Source organism: Amphiura filiformis, chromosome 10 (assembly GCF_039555335.1).
Source record: "Amphiura filiformis chromosome 10, Afil_fr2py, whole genome shotgun sequence".
In the NCBI taxonomy this organism is placed as follows: Eukaryota; Metazoa; Echinodermata; class Ophiuroidea; order Amphilepidida; family Amphiuridae; genus Amphiura; species Amphiura filiformis.
Window position 1 is genome coordinate 11,082,281 of NC_092637.1, and position 17,391 is coordinate 11,099,671.

The following is a 17,391-nucleotide window of genomic DNA, read 5'->3' on the forward strand; positions in this document are numbered from 1 at the left end:
ACTCACCGATAAACTTGTTCTGAATGTCATAAACAGTGACAATATCCATGATTCTGGGAGGTCCTTCCCTGTGAATATAAGTGAAAATTACATGGTTAGATGCGGGGTATCTGGCTTCACTTCATTAAATACAGTGAAGCACTCAAAGTTGAGTATTGCTGTACCTTGAATATTAACATGGAGAGACAAACAAAAGGGCTAGAGATGAATTTGTGGTACATAGAACTGAGGGTGGGCACAAGAGCTTTCAAATGTCCTATAGTATTTGTATGTTTACAAACAAAATTTTTAACACATCAACTTGAGGCACTTGCCGCTGGCTTTTCTGTGTATTTATTTTATAACATCTATGAAAAGGGTATTCAAGCCCCCTTACCCAAATTATTGGGGCATACATGTATGATGACCCCCAACAAACCTTGCCACAGATCGTAGTACTATAGTCTATAATAATCTACCTCAATTAAGTTCAGCGTGTGCTGCGTTGGCTTAGCGTGGTTTCTTGCGCACGTAAAAGTATGTACACGCACCAAGTAACGCAAAGCTAACACAGAACACACTGAACTTCAAAGCCAGTGCCGGTGACTCAAGGTATGATATTTAGACTATATAGTCTTGTTGTCTTTAGTGACATCTAGGCCTACCAGTAACCTCAAAACTAGTGCATAATTGTCTCCTGATATGTCAACGGTCTGACCTGACTTACCCTGCCACAGATCTAGGTAATGTCTTGCTGTCTTTGGTAACTACTACTAAGTAACCTCTGAACCAGTGCAGAATTGTCTTCTGACCTTCAAATGCTAGGCAAGGTCCTCGACCATCTGGCTGGTAGAAATATACAGCCTGAGCAGAAAAACAAAATTGAATAAAAAAATGAAATATAATAGGAAAAATATTGCTATTGGTTATACTCTGATGATTATATCATGTAATTAACCAACCAGGGCGTTGTAAGAAAGGGAGTAGTAATGATAGTTTAATTTTGCCACATTGGGCTATTCCAGTTGAAATCCATACACCCCCTATGGAAGACATGACCTTAATCTTCCACACAGGGAGTGTGAATTTCAAATGGGGTTACCTGAATGGGTAATACAATTTGAAATTTACACCCCCTGTGTGAGAGATTAAGGTCATGTCTTCCATAAGGTGTATGAATTCAAAAGATCAATCAGAAGTGTTGATTCAATTGGGGTTTATGTGTGATAAATCAGGGGCGGATTTAGAGGGGGGCGGATTTAGAGGGGGGGGGCACACCCGGCGCGCACCCCCTCTATTTTTTTGCAGATCAGCGCCTGACTCTGTGTATTTTTGCAGAGCGGCGCCCGACTGTGTGGGCGCCGAGCCGCGGTGGCGTGGGCGGTGGCTCGGCGCCCCCTCTATTGAAAATTCCTGGATCCGCCCCTGTAAATCAATCGTATCATACAGCTTTGTGCAATGGGGAGCTCCTGATCACATAAATAATACATGTATAAAATTGTACAATGAATATACTGTTACAACTACAAGGTTGCACTCTGGTACTTACATCTGATCTTCCAATAAGAAACTGGTTATCTTGTGTTGCATCACTCATGACTGAACAATGGAATGGACACCCATGCAGATCTAGTACCTCCTGCAAAATAAATGGATAAAATGTAAATAGCTTCCATCAAAGGTCTGCACTCTTTAATGCCAATCCATGGCATTCTGGGGGTGATGTCCATTAGTGAATAAGGTGTATGGGAGCACATGGGTCTTACTGGGCCTACTTGCTAAATTTACATGGCAGAAAATTTAAACCAAACATTTGCTATTGATGTGGTTCCTAAAGGCCAAGATTCACCTTCATACCATATATGTGACACAATCTGGTCCATGGGGGTCAAAGGCAGCAAATTTGAAACTGAGATAAAAGCAAAAATATGAAGTAAAATACAATGAAATACATAAGAAAATACACATCAAAAAACTTCATAACTTTAGAACCAAGTATGCTAGAGTTTTGGTATTTTCAGTAAATGATAGTCTATTGTATGTATAATGTAATAATTACAGTAACTCAATTGTCAAAAATGCCTCCTTTGGCCCCCATGGACCAGATCGTGTCACATATGGGCTTAAGAGCAAAATTGCATATTTTCACCTACTGTGTTCCAGTTTTTTATTGTGGGTGCAGATCAGTAGAATAGAGTAAACCACCCCTGGACCTTATAGCTGCCCCCGCACCTCACCTGCCAGAAGAGACCATCTTAATAAGCCCAATCGCCATTCTAACTTCCGGTTTTTGAGAGCAGTTTTAGGACACTTTGACCTCTGACATATCGGGAAAATTGACGTAATTATTATTAATTTTCTTATTATTGTCACAATTTTGATCATTAAAAATACCAAATAATTTTATAAAATTTATAAAATACTAATATTTTTTATATTTGTTTTAAATATTGTAAAACATTTTATATTATATTTTGTACGTACAAAAACCCAATATTTCTGAATTTTCTGAAAGGTCAAAGGACAAAGTGTCCTAAAACTGCAAAAACTGTCCTACAATGCATTGCAATCTCCCAATGCCGATTGGGCTTATTCTCTATGCCTGGACTTAAAGAACTTTGTGTAAATCCAATAGAGACCCACAGAAGATATCTTACACTTCCCACAATGCATTTCTTCCATTTCAATTTTCTGTACTGATTTGTTATCTAGTGCAGCATGGGTCGATAGTGACGAGTACCTCAATGAACAAAGCAGATCAAGACCTTACAAAATATGTTTATTTCTTGATTATCAACACATTAGTCAGTCTATTTTTAACATAATAAACAAAGGGAACCTGTACAAAGTAATAGGAGTATCATTTGATGTAATTAGGTAATGTATCATGTTGCAAAGGATTCTGGGAAGGGTAAGATATATCTACTCTGATCTCAAAGACAGATGTAACATTTTGGTTTTCTTATTTTTGTTGCTATTTGGGTGTTTTCAGAATTTGTCACCCATTTTTATGCAACTTTACAGATTTTTATGGTCCTTGGCATATCTCTGAAAATCTCTTAATTTCATCCATCTGTGATGTACAGTAACCCACAGTATTTTCTTTACCTTTCTTGGTTCTTTGCCCGTTAGATTGAAAGACAGTGTGCATGTCTCTGTAACGACATACAGGAATGTGTTGCGCTGTGAGTGTCTGAATGCCAGGCCTGTGACGGGTGTCTTGTCTTGATGAATAGTACGTGATTTGCTGTGCCTGAAATGATATTAAGAAATCACACAAAAATTATAAAAAATATGCTATTTATTGTACTTTTCTAATGTGCCAATAAATGCAAAACAGCAAAAGTCCTCACTCCAATGGCCCATCACAAATCTAAACCTGATACAATTTCATTGATAAGATTGTATACAGAATCTTCCAATTTAATACAACATTAAATGCTACCAAAACCTCTAAATTGACAAAAAATTGATTTGACAGTATTTGAAATTTGGTGCATTTGCAAAGTTGCATGTCAAATGATAGCACGATTGAAATTACTAGGCATGGTAAAGCTTGTTTGCCCACTATGAACCACTGTGTACTATCCCAATTGCCCGTAGAAAGCATATTCATTGCTCATTTGAAACAAAAGATTAACCCAACATTTCTTGGAAGCGGGCACGCAGCCTCATTACCTACTTTACGTATATTATACTGGGAAAACGATTAAGCATCAGTAATGATCTCCTTCACTTGTGTACTTGCGTAATATTTGTTTGAGTGCATTGTATACCCCGACTACTAACATTAGACCCAGTTTTAACCACCTTTTATCAGTGGAAACTGGTATCTTAATGAATAAGAGCGTCCATCTAGTGTTCGGAATGCCAGCACATTCCCTTTCTTTTTCCAAGTTGGGTTGTGTGCCGGTCAGGATTTGTGTTTAAATGTTGTCTTGTTTGATTGTAACACTTTGGATTGGTAAACAGTTCTTGCTTTCTCAATTTCCTCTTGTAGCGAGCAATCGTTCCCCATTGTGTTTATATGTTCTTGTGCAGGATGCATAGCCCCATTACCTACTTTACAGGCTTTGTAATTATACCAAATAATGATATTTAACCTTTGACCTCTTACCTCTCTCTCGTTACATCCCCTCTGATGAGGGTGACACTCCCGTCCATAAATCCAATAGCCATCATATTCAAGTTCTCGCTGACCGTCAGACTTGACACCTGTGATGGGTTGTTGCTACCAGGGATGGCTCTAGTGTACCGGGTACATGTAGGATTATTTGTCTTATCTTTCTGCAAATATATATAAAAAACACCCACATTTATAAAGTGAATTAAGGGATCTGGAATAAGCGTTTTGAGCGTTTCGACAGTATTTTTGTGGGACATGAGAGCACATCAGACATATCGAATTGCATTCTGAATACGAAGAATGTCTTTCTGATATCAAATAATTTTCATTTTTGAAATTCACGATATTATACAAATTTTATGACAAATTAGTAAAATTTGATATTTTTCACATTTTTGATATATAACAGTCCTCGAAGTATATTTTATAAATCTAATGACATATTCTTAAAGTGTATGTAGCTGGGATGAAAAGCCGATAATCAATTGAAAATTTAGACCTTTACGTATTGAAGATATGGATTTTTTCTCAAAAGACCCTTTTTTGGGGGTGTTTTGGGGAAAAATCCATATCTTCAATACTGAAAGGTCAAAATTTTCAATTGATCGTCGGCTTTTCATCCCACCTACATACACTTTAAGTATAAATCATCAGATTTATAAAGTTTACTTCGAGTACTGTTAAATATCAAAAATATCAATTTTAATTATTTGCCATAAAATGTGTATAACATTGCGAATTTCAAAAAATCTAAATTATTTGATATCAGTAGGACATTCTTCGTATTCAGAATGCAATTCGATATGTCTGATGTGCTCTAATGTCCCACAATAAATACTGTCCAAACGTTCATACCCCAGCCCTTAAGATTACTACTTCCACTGAAGGAAGGAAGCAGTATTATAGAGAAATTAAAGACTAAATATATGTTGAGACCATTTCATGGTACAGCTAAAAACCCTACAGTATCACAAAAAGACTTGAAAGTGATCCTAGCTTGTTCTTGTTCTCTAATATTTACTTATCTGCAAATTCTGCATCAACTTTTCCTAATGCATTAAGGTGGTACTACACCCCTGGCAAATTTTGTGCCTATTTTTGCATTTTTCTCAACAATTATAGCGTATTGGTGACAAGTCAGATATATTATAGGGCAAGGACTACAACTACTGCACTGGAAATTTTATTTCAGCACAGACAACAGTTGTGGAGTTACAGTCAAAAATGAGGGAACACCAATATTTGATCAATAAAGCAATAACTATTTGCCTTGAGTTGCTGAATTTCCAGTGCAGTAGTTGTAGTCCTTGCCCCTATAATATACATATTTTACTTGTCGCCAACACGCTATAATTTTTGAGAAAAATGCAAAAAAAGGCAAAAAATTTGCTAGGGGTGTAGTACCACCTTAAAACAATCTGACCAATCCCAGAAATTGAGAGGGAGGGGTGAGAACCAAAGAAATATTTTTTTCTTCAGAAGTTCAAGATTTTTTGTCATTTGTCAAAACCTACTATGTAGACTGACTTACCTTCTCCAGGTTCCATACTTTTAACTGGATTAATACCAGATTAAACCTGATTAAACCTAGACTGACTTACCTTCTCCAGGTTCCATACTTTTATAACTGGATTAATACCAGATTAAACCTAGACTGACTTACCTTGTCCAGGTTCCATACTTTTATAACTGGGTTAATTCCAGATTCATCTTGCTGTGGAGAGGAATAAAAATAAAAATACAGAATTACATTGGTATGGCACCACACTTGTGTTCAAAAGTCAAAAACTTACACCATATTTTCTCATCAAAATGGAGATTTTAGAGGAACCAATATTGGGCTATTCCATTTAAAGGAAGTGTACTGCAATCACAACATTCTCTTTCAAAGAAATGGTGATCGATAGGAAGGAACAAAATCAAAAGTTGTACTTTTGTAATATTCTAATCAATGGAAACCACTGCGCTAGTTTTCTTGTTCGAGAACGCTTTGTGTACAAATCAAATTAGGCATCCAATGGGCAATCTGCAACTAATGAATTTGCATAGACTTCCTTGGGATTTTGGATCATCATGTCTTTAATTCTCAACCGACTTCAATGAATGAGGTCTTAAATCCAAGCTAAAAGATGCAGCTATTGGCTGCTGGTTCTAATTGTGACATGTGTGTATCAGTCTTTGCTATACAGGGGTTTAAATAACCCTTAAAGGTCAGGTCTATAGCAAAAACAACATCATATCATTGACAAGCTAATATTATGAGGACAATGAAAATGACTCCTTTTTTGAGAAAATAAGACGTTTAAAATTGATATTCCGCAAAAACCATCTTAAGCGGTGAGTTCCTTCGAACGAGACAGATTTGGCCTAGAAAACCGGTGACGTCATGAAATGAGATGTGCCCACTGTGAGGAAAGGAACTATAAATGCTCTCAATGAACAGAACGTATACTGTTGCTGTTCACAGAAAAAAATTCCAAATTAAGTATTACAAATTTCATGGTTTTTAAACATATGGATAAAATCAGCTGCTTCTTTCTTATATATTAGACAATTGTGATATTACAATTCATATGTATATCAATATCATGAGAAATATTAGGCCTAAAAATAAATACATAATTTGAGCTTAGAATTTCATCTGAGACTAGCATATAAACCGTGTTAGTCCACAAACTCATGTATCTGATTTCCCTGTATATTGCAATGCTATAGTTTCAGTTGGATGAAATATTACAAAGCAAACGCTTAGTAACAATTACTGTGTGGGCTTTGTTCCCGAAAGAGACCAATAGCGTGCGTATTGTTATGCAGCATTGTTATGGTAAGTGATAGTACAACGCATTGTTGCTAATGTCAAACTTGTCAAAGTGATTGTGATTGTATGATGAGAGCACGATAAAGTGTCCGCTTCATTTACCTACGTCATAAGTCAAACGGGGGAGAACACGTACGCTTCAAACGGGGGAATCGAAGAACATGTACGAGGCTGAACTTTAACCACACAATTTCTCCTTTTTCAGGAAAAATACGCACAAAAAAATTGCAACAAGTGTCAACTTGTAATGTAATAATTATTCTCTTCGAATAGAGATAAACTTGTTTTTGCTATAGACCTGCCCTTTAACTTAATTCTTTTGCTGTCTGTAGTTTACTTACTCCAATTGACACAAGAATATTATGTTGTTTGAGCTGATGTAGATGAGTAACTCTCTCCTCATACGCCTTGAAGTCTGTTAGTTGCATGCTACGATCCAGAAAGTACAGAATACCTCTGGTATCGCCAAAGATGATTTGACCACGCCCACTGGCACATGTTGTGATGTCAATATCCTAATAATTAAGAAAAAAACACATGGACAGAAATTTGAAAACAAAGCAAAATGTTTATTTTGAAATACCAATAAGGGTATTCCAGATCTTCCATAATCAAGTTTTGCATAATTAGGCTATCTATATTCAGTTGAAATCCATACACCCCTTGACAAATCTCCAATACAGGGAGGGGTGCAGCTTTCAAATGTATCACCCATTAAGGTAACACCATATGAAATTTACATTCCCTGTGTAGGAGATTTAAGGTCATGTCCTCCATAAGGGGTGTATGGATTTCAACTGGAATAGCCCATCTCAGGTCTTTCAAGTTCAACTAATTTGTGTCCACATGCAACACTCTGTTACACTCGGCATGCACACATTTTCCCAGCCAACAACACATAATGTGGACAGTACAGCTGGAATTTTGCAGAACAGACTAATTGCTAAAGTTTGTTCGGCGTATAAAATTGGCAAAAATTATTTGGTCTACTGTCAGATATACATGCACATAATCAAAGCATGTTTTAAGCCTGGACTGGTGCAATACGATGAAGTAATAACGAATAATGAAAAGGGGTCTCATCCTTTTTTCTAGTTGTGCAATTGGAGGGTTCTTTGAGGTTTCAGGGTTCTTTACCACCTCCTTATAATTGCAGACTAATGATGCCTATTTCCATTAATTAGTCTTACCTGTATCTTATTGAAGATCTCAGAGGTTTGTGGGTTCTTTACCACCTCCTTACAACTGAAGACTAATGATGCCTATTTCCATTAATTAGTCTTACCTGTATCTTATTGAAGATCTGAGGTTTGAGGGTTCTTTACCACCTCCTTACAACTGAAGACTAATGATGCCTATTTCCATTAATTAGTCTTACCTGTATCTTATTGAAGATCTCAGAGGTTTGAGGGTTCTTTACCACCTCCTTACAACTGAAGACTAATGATCCCTATTTCCATTAATTAGTCTTACCTGTATCTTATTGAAGATCTCAAGAGGTTTGAGGGTTCTTTACCACCTCCTTACAACTGAAGACTAATGATCCCTATTTCCATTAATTAGTCTTACCTGTATCTTATTGAAGATCTCAGAGGTTTGAGGGTTCTTTACCACCTCCTTACAACTGAAGACTAATGATCCCTATTTCCATTAATTAGTCTTACCTGTATCTTATTGAAGATCTCAAGAGGTTTGAGGGTTCTTTACCACCTCCTTACAACTGAAGACTAATGATGCCTATTTCCATTAATTAGTCTTACCTGTATCTTATTGAAGATCTCAGAGGTTTGAGGGTTCTTTACCACCTCCTTACAACTGAAGACTAATGATCCCTATTTCCATTAATTAGTCTTACCTGTATCTTATTGAAGATCTCAGAGGTTTCAGGGTTCTTTACCACCTCCTTACAACTGAAGACTAATGATCCCTATTTCCATTAATTAGTCTTACCTGTATCTTATTGAAGATCTCAGAGGTTTGTGGGTTCTTTACCACCTCCTTACAACTGAAGACTAATGATCCCTATTTCCATTAATTAGTCTTACCTGTATCTTATTGAAGATCTCAAGAGGTTTGAGGGTTCTTTACCACCTCCTTATAATTGCAGACTAATTATCCATATTTCCATTAATTAGTCTTACCTGTATCTTATTGAAGATCTCAGAGGTTTGAGGGTTCTTTACCACCTCCTTACAACTGAAGACTAATGATCCCTATTTCCATTAATTAGTCTTACCTGTATCTTATTGAAGATCTCAAGAGGTTTGAGGGTTCTTTACCACCTCCTTATAATTGCAGACTAATTATCCATATTTCCATTAATTAGTCTTACCTGTATCTTATTGAAGATCTCAGAGGTTTGAGGGTTCTTTACCACCTCCTTACAACTGAAGACTAATGATCCCTATTTCCATTAATTAGACTTACCTGTATCTTATTGAAGATCTCAGAGGTTTGAGGGTTCTTTACCACCTCCTTACAACTGAAGACTAATGATCCCTATTTCCATTAATTAGTCTTACCTGTATCTTATTGAAGATCTCAGAGGTTTGAGGGTTCTTTACCACTTCTTTATCAAAGAAATTGAAACGCCTCCACTGAAACAAGAAAATCAACAGTCAAGTTTATGTACATGTGTTCAAATCAATTTATTGCATTGTAAATTTCTCCTTTTTATATCTTCGTTAGTATCTAATGTCCCTATTTTTCAGTCTGATGGACCATCTTTGTGTACTTTGTATTGTTCTGTTTTGTCTTGATTTATTGTTAGATTTCTCTTTTTTAGTTTTGGACAGGGGGGGTCTGAGGGGGTCTGAAAACTGTTATTTTGTTTACTTTTTGTCGATACATACAAAGCTCTTGTCAACAATCGGCAAAAGTGCTTTTGTCGACAATTTATCGACAAAGCCTTGTCGATACCGGCACTATCAATCTGTAAGGCATTTGCGAGGGCAGCCAGGAAATTCTGCTACTTAACTTAAAGCCATGTACAATCTTATAATATATAATTGGTTAATTTTTTTCAAACCTGATTTTTTTGCATATTTGTAATGTTTACACATTATGTCCCAACTTGCGCCTAAATGGAATCGGCCAAACTTGTTGTCTTTGTAGGTCAACAGAGCAAAGTTCGACATATTATCATAATTTAAAAATTATGATAATATGTCCTCCCATAGAACTGCGTGGAATGGCCAAAATAACCAGTGGGGTTTCTTTCACTTTACCTTGTTATTTCAACCTAAAGTGGACAGCAACCCTTCCCGTCAGTTATTACTAATATTATTTCAACATTTTGAATAAAGTCTAAAGAATAACAAACAAGTATCTTTAACGCTGAAAACAAAGGATATTCACGCAGGGACAGGCCAAAAACCTTACCTCGATCGTAAAATCCAGCCCATGCATGTCATAAATAATTCATTATTTCATTGTGTAAATGTCAGTGATTGTGTCCATGTATTGTTATTGCACCTGCGAGTGCAGTTGTCACGCTGAATTTATACTCGATCGCTGGATCACCATGTGAATTCGCCTCTCGAAAACCTCTACGAGGCTGTTAAGCATCGAGCACGCTGACTGGCTTAGCAATTATCAAAGTAGTTTTGTAAACCAATCAGATTGGACGTACTTTACTGGCAGGTCACATTAATTAAGGCCGTCGCGTTCATTGATTGGATTACGATTGCAATGAATGGTTTTTGCAACCAATCACAAAACGGATTATATATGGCGCACGGCCGTCGAAAATTTGACAGCGCATTTGACAGCTAAAAATGAAATTTGCAATTCTGATCAACGGGATTCCATGAAATTGGTGATTATGTAAGTTATTCTGCAGGATCGGTAATAATTAACAGCTGGTCTGCTTTATTTGAAGTGCAGTGCCGTACTATTACGCTGACTTTCGTATTCGGCGAGGAGGACGATTTCGACCTCCTGGTTTGTTTACAAACAGAGAGGTAGACAAAAGACCGTTCCGCTTGTCCAAACACTCAAGTATCAGAAGGATGGTCCACAATAGCGTGATTCACGTAACATGAATAGGGATTAAAAAGCTGTCACGTAGAACCATGTGCTTCTATTGTCCAATTTGCCAATCAAGATTTCATATTTCAGACCCAGAACTATAATACCTGATCTCATGTAGCAATACCTTGTGTATTGCTACATGATTCGGCGAGTATATATCAGCAATAGCGAATAAATGGTTGTTTTTTACTCTGTTCAAAACGTCACATGTACACCAAATACAGCCCCCGAAATGGTCTACTTTTAGCGTGCCTTAACTCCGAAACAGTTTAGTCAAAGTTAAAAATGCGATCCCCAACCCTTTGCTTACCTTTGGACGAATTTGTTGTAATTTCCGCTAGCTCCGTGTTGAAAAATGTCCGGTACTTGCCCGGTACAAACATAGAAATTGAGGACAGCGTGAGCTCTTACCTGCGTAAAAGTCTGTTCGACAAAGGGGATTGTGAATCAGCCATATTAGGCTGTTGTTGTGCACACGTCACGCTATATTACGGCATGGCAGCAGGCAGGTTGCGCTGTCCTCTGACCTTGACTGTTCGTCACAGACAGACCGTGACCTTGGTACACGTACAAAGTAGGCGATGCGACTGCGAGCCGCCATTTGGACATGTGGTATCTACATGTACTCTTCAGAAAAATTACTTTTGTTGACGTTTTATATCAAACAATTTTCGATAACGGTTTCTACTAGGATTTCAATTTTTATTAATGAAGGTGCATGTAGTTTTGAGGAATAACACGGGATGTTTTGAGTTTTATTTCAACTGGTGGTGTAGGAAGGTGAGTGAATTCATGAATGAGGCCAGGGAATGAGATTTTCTTGTTTCAACAATCCGATAGTAGGATACGAAACGTAGGCTAAAAATGTCTAATGACGTCATTCATTCGCCATGTTTACATGAAAACATTAGCTGCTGCGAGGTCAGTGTCGTTCAATTCATTACCTACATGTAAATTCCTTTCAGGATATTCTGATTTCACTTATTTATAATGTGTACGGACGTGCTCCATACAAACTCAAAAGTATGAATGCAAGGTGTTATTGCTGACAATAGAAACATTGTTGCAACCATGGATCTATTATAAGATGGAGAGGAAATAGATTACGTAACGCATTGAAACCTTGTGCCGATTTGAAATCTGACAAGTTATTCATCGAAAGGTACCTTTTGTTTGGGACAAAGGGCTTCCACCATTAAATCGGTAAGCTGACCCGACAGTGTATTAACACTTTACCTAGCAGGCTACTGTCAATAAGTGATCAAATGCAAGTCGCGTGAAAGCGCTTAATGGAATGAAAAGTACCTATTGTTATACATAAACCCAAGGGTGTGATTGAGTAGCCGTAAGCACAAAAGGCACACATTAGCCGCTAATGCATAGTTCGTTGTCACCCCACTGACATTAGGTGCTTCATTTAAATAAATTGAATGCGCCTGCTGAATGATTACACATCATGGCTGCCATGTCTATAATGGTATTAAATAGCTACGTCCCGGGAGCTACGTATACATGTAACATATAATAAGTATACCGGTATAGGCCTATATAAAAGTTGTTTTACAAATTGAGATTTTATTTTATTTTATTTTAAGAAGTGATAATCCATAATAGTAATTGTTTGGATATCAGTAACTACTGTTGTTCTACTTTTCATTTAACATTTACATATGTTTCTTTGTTATTATGGTGCCCCTGTTTGCAATACAGTTTTCAATAAAAGCGCGGATGACCGAAGCGTTGTCATTCCGTGGAAACATTTTTGCTTCACTGTGCTACAAAGTAGTTCACTTTGGTTATGATCCCATTATCATCTCCTTTTGGTTTTGCATCCTAATTTTAACCTTTGGAGTACAGTGCTGCAATCTCATATTCCTTCCCCTCACTTCTTTTTTTTTTAATGCTGTTTGCATAATGCTAAGTATATTGTGTATTTTCATTTAACATGCATACTTACCTTACAAAATTTTGTTTTAATCTGAATTATATTTTGTTTTGCAATATGATATGTAATTACCATCAATACACATACCAAAGTCGTTATTTGTCAATATAACTTAATCCAATGCTACTGGTGTCTTGTGTGATAAGCTCATAATTAGTTCATTCTATAATTGGATATCTTGTTTTGCTTTTGTCATCTGAGCTGAAGATAATCTAATATGGCACGTGTTATATAGGCCTTTATGTTATTATTATCTGAAGTCTGAAAAACATCATTTTAACTTTTTAACTCAGTGACCGGGATTGGATTTTGAATGGCCTCTTTACAACTGAAATCAATTGCTCTCTGTTTATCATTTTTTTAAATTTTGTTGTTACTTATTTAATTTCCTGATACTTACTATACCCATATTGAGTTACCATACTGTTTTAATTCATTCTTGGTTAATTATTATTGTTTAAATTATAATTTGCTTGTCGGAGACAAAAAAGATGTCTCCACAAAATTTACTTTTTGTTGTACTTTAATATTGATTGTTGTTTTTATTTTTTTTTTGTAACATTTTTGGTGAAACAATAGTATCTGTATATTTTTTTCCTTATGACAAGTGCACACAATTCTTGTATTATTTGTTCCAACTGTGTTAATATAAATGATGTGAGTTTTTCTTGTATAATATGTAACTGCTTTATGCATGATGTATGTATAAGAAGTGGTAGCCAAGGCTTTGCTTCAAATAATTGGAATTGTAGGGAACGTATCATTCGAGCAAGCTTCCCATTCAATCATTTCAATAATGATGATGACTTCAATAATGCTATTCAAGGCTTTGATTCAATTGGTGAACATGATCAAGTGGATATTGATATCACTAATAGTTTTGATCACCTCTGCTTTAATCCACTTCGTCAAGATGATGATTTTAATGCGGCTAGTTGTGATATAGATTATGTTTGTAAAATGTAAGTACTTTACATCTGACAGCTTTAACACAAATGTAAATAACAACTTGGTTAATAATGGTTTATCAATGTTCCAGTTGAACATCAATAGCATGAACAAAAATTTTGATGAATTGAAATCACTATTGCAAGTATGTAAACATCGTTTCTCAATAATTGCTGTGACTGAAACATACTTTAAATGTACCCCACCTGAATACTATAAGCTTCCTGGTTATCAATTTGTTTATAAAAACAGAGAAGGTATGCGCAAAGGAGGTGTAGGTATGTATGTGAGTAATGATATCAAATATAAGATCAGATCTGATTTAAATGAAATTCATTCATCATCATTTGAATCATTCTTTGTTGAAATTGACAATGAAAAGAGTAAGAACATCATTGTGGGAGTAATCTATAGACCACCAACATCAGGAAATAGTATTGAGCTTTTTAACTCTGAGTTTGATTATGTTCTAAACAAACTCAGCTCAGCTGAGAACAAAATCAGCTATCTCTTGGGTGATTATAATATTGATTTGCTTAAAGAAAAGAGCAATAAACATATTAGTGATTACTTGAGTACAATCTATTCTTATGGTTTTTACCCAACAATTGATAAACCAACTCAGTATTACCAGAACATCTGCAACTATTATTGACAATATTATTACGAATAATTGTTGTGCCAATCACCAATCTGGAATCTTTGTAGTAGATATCAGTGATCATTTTCCCATTTTTACTAACACTAATATAAAAATAGATGGAAATAATGCTACACCTAGTAAAACTCAAACTGAATATAAAAGACAAGTTACGGATGATAATATAAATTTGTTATTAAAAAGACTTTCATTAATTAATTGGAATGACGTTCTAACCGAAGAGGTGGATACAATGTATACTAATTTCATATCTAAATTCAATGACTTGTATGATGAATGCGTACCTAATAAAAAAATTAATCGTAAAAATAATCAAGAACCACATTCTCCATGGATAACAAAAGGACTCTTAAAATCAATTAACCATAAAAATAAATTGTATAAATCTTTTTGAAACATCGCACGACTGCCAGGCAAGATCGGTATAAAATATACAGAAATAAATTAAACTCACTCCTCAGGAAAGCCAAAAAAAGTTACTTTACAAATAAACTAAATAAATACAGAAACAATATGAGGAACACCTGGAAAATACTTAAAAATATACTGAATAAAAACAAAAGTTCAAACTTCACCACCAAATTTCGTGATAATGATAAAGTATACACAGATCCAAATGACATTGCAAATGGCTTCAATAATTACTTTGTTAACATAGGTCCAAATTTGGCTTCATCAATTGAATGTATTCCAGGTATTGATTATTCGCATTATCTGTCAAAGAGTAAGATCAGTCATAACAACAGCATGTTTTTTACACCTATCACTGAGCACGAAATCCTAAAAATAATCAATGGATTGGACTCCAACAAAAGTCCAGGGTACATGTATGATGGACTTGGTTCATTTATAATAAAAAAAGTTGCTCCAATGATAGTAAAACCACTTCAGATAATTTTTAACGAGTCTATTTGTACTGGTAAAATACCTGACAGTTTTAAAGTAGCGAAGGTAATTCCACTGTATAAGAAGGATGATAATGATTTGTTTTCAAATTATCGCCCAGTATCTGTTTTACCAATTTTCTCAAAGATTCTGGAACGGCTTGTATTTAACAGATGCATGTCATATTTAGATCACCATCGCATTTTATATAAACGTCAGTATGGTTTTAGAAAAAACCACAGCACATATATGGTCATTTTCACGGTAAAGGGTGTAACTTTTGATTTTTAGGGTCAAAATTTCAAACCACTTAAATATGTTTCTGTTTACTGTAATCATGCATAGAAGCAACTTAAATTCCAGTAAAATAGTGTTTCAAGGCTTAAACCTTTTGATTTCTGATAAAAATTTGACATTTCCATAACATTTTGGTTAAAATCTAAGAAAAATGTATTTTACATAAGCTCAGAAAATTATGACATGAAAGCTGGAATACATGTGAAATCCCATTCCAAAGTAAGTCAACAGATATAAGTTAAATTTTATACCATGTTTTGCTATGTTTGTAATTGCAATTTTGAAAATTTTTAACATCAAGGGTCATTTGCAATGGAAATTTCCCAACCTTAAACATATTTTTTAAGTTTTAATTGGGTTCCTAAAATAATTTAAATGTCTAACTTCATGTACAAATACTACTTGATGAAAGGAACCTCCCAGCCAAGTTTCACAGAAATTGGAGTTATTTTTTAGAATTGGCAATTCAAGCGATTTGTGTTTCGGAGGCTTCAGTTAACAACACAGGTGATCATAAAAGTAAAATATTTGGCTAACTACTACAAGTTGACATAAAAAAATAGGTAAAAAATATCACAATTACCAATTTTCATGCTTTGCTTCTAAGTATTGAATTTCAGTTGTGACAAAAATTATATTATCACAGCAAGTCATTTTTTTTGTTTCGGAGGCTTCATGTTTACAATGGTTAAACATGGCAGAAGTAGTTTTTTGAAAACAACACTGTTGGGATCATCTAAGCTGTTATTTTCTTGTGTGTATTGAATCAATGATTCTATGCGGCAGATATTGCAGATTTATAACATGATAATTTTTTCACCCATTTGTTAAGTATGGTGTTATTTGCATGTGAAGCCTCCGAAACGGGCTTTCTTGGATATCAGTATATTTTTCAAGCATTAACCATAATATCAATTTTTTTTAAATTTATGACATTCTGCACATATCATGCAACAATTACAATGCAGATATCAATATGGAACATACCAATTTAGATATGCATAGATGATAATTAAGTTTACTGTTGTTTCGGAGGCTTCATTTGTTTCGGAGGCTTCAATTGTTAACGGAAAGTTTGTATTGGGTCCCATTTTCAAACGGTGATATATATCTCCATGATTTAAAAACAAGTGACTTGAGGATCTACTTTGCTACATTTTGATAAATAGATTGGATGAGCTCTTTTATTTATATTTGCCCAAGCTTGCTGAACAGTTTGTTTCGGAGGCTTCAAAAAGTTAACGGAAAATCGGCTCTTTGAAGTCAAGATTTTATAAAAATTTTAAAAGCTTGCAAATCAACTAATTTTTGTTACCCATTTCAAGTTAAGATATCAACTGTTATGAATCAAGAAGAAGTGAAGAAATAACCAAGAATTATGAACCAAAGCTATACCCACAAAGTTTGTTAACAATTGTTAACGGAAAATGAAGCCTCGAAGCGACAAAATATCGAAGTCCGGTTCTCAAAAATACAGGGCTGTTCACAATTAAATCTAATGTGGCAGTGTTTACTGAACATATGACCGTACTTTCAGGATAAGAAAAATTATCCATGAACTAACTGAAGAAAACACAGGGTTTTACAAAATGTTACTGTTTTTACAGTTTTTCAAAATGGCAATATTAGGTACATTTAAGCCTGCTAAAACTGAACGCAGTAACTCCCGAAGATGATTATGCTACCCAAGGTAGCTGCTA

At 35.3% G+C, this 17,391-nt stretch overlaps 1 protein-coding gene across 1 annotated transcript in view; it reads right to left on the minus strand.

Moving 5' to 3' along the window:
• The window catches only part of LOC140162493 (vacuolar protein sorting-associated protein 11 homolog), a 45,808-nt gene that overhangs the window by 25,268 nt on the left and 3,149 nt on the right, over window positions 1–17,391 (minus strand). The window contains exons 2-9 of the mRNA XM_072185733.1: window positions 9,446–9,520; window positions 7,265–7,438; window positions 5,769–5,819; window positions 4,097–4,266; window positions 3,088–3,232; window positions 1,529–1,618; window positions 707–843; window positions 7–68 (exon numbers count right to left, since the gene is read on the minus strand). Of these exons, the coding sequence (XP_072041834.1) occupies window positions 7–68; window positions 707–843; window positions 1,529–1,618; window positions 3,088–3,232; window positions 4,097–4,266; window positions 5,769–5,819; window positions 7,265–7,438; window positions 9,446–9,520 (904 nt within the window). The remainder of the gene's footprint in view (window positions 1–6; window positions 69–706; window positions 844–1,528; window positions 1,619–3,087; window positions 3,233–4,096; window positions 4,267–5,768; window positions 5,820–7,264; window positions 7,439–9,445; window positions 9,521–17,391) is intronic.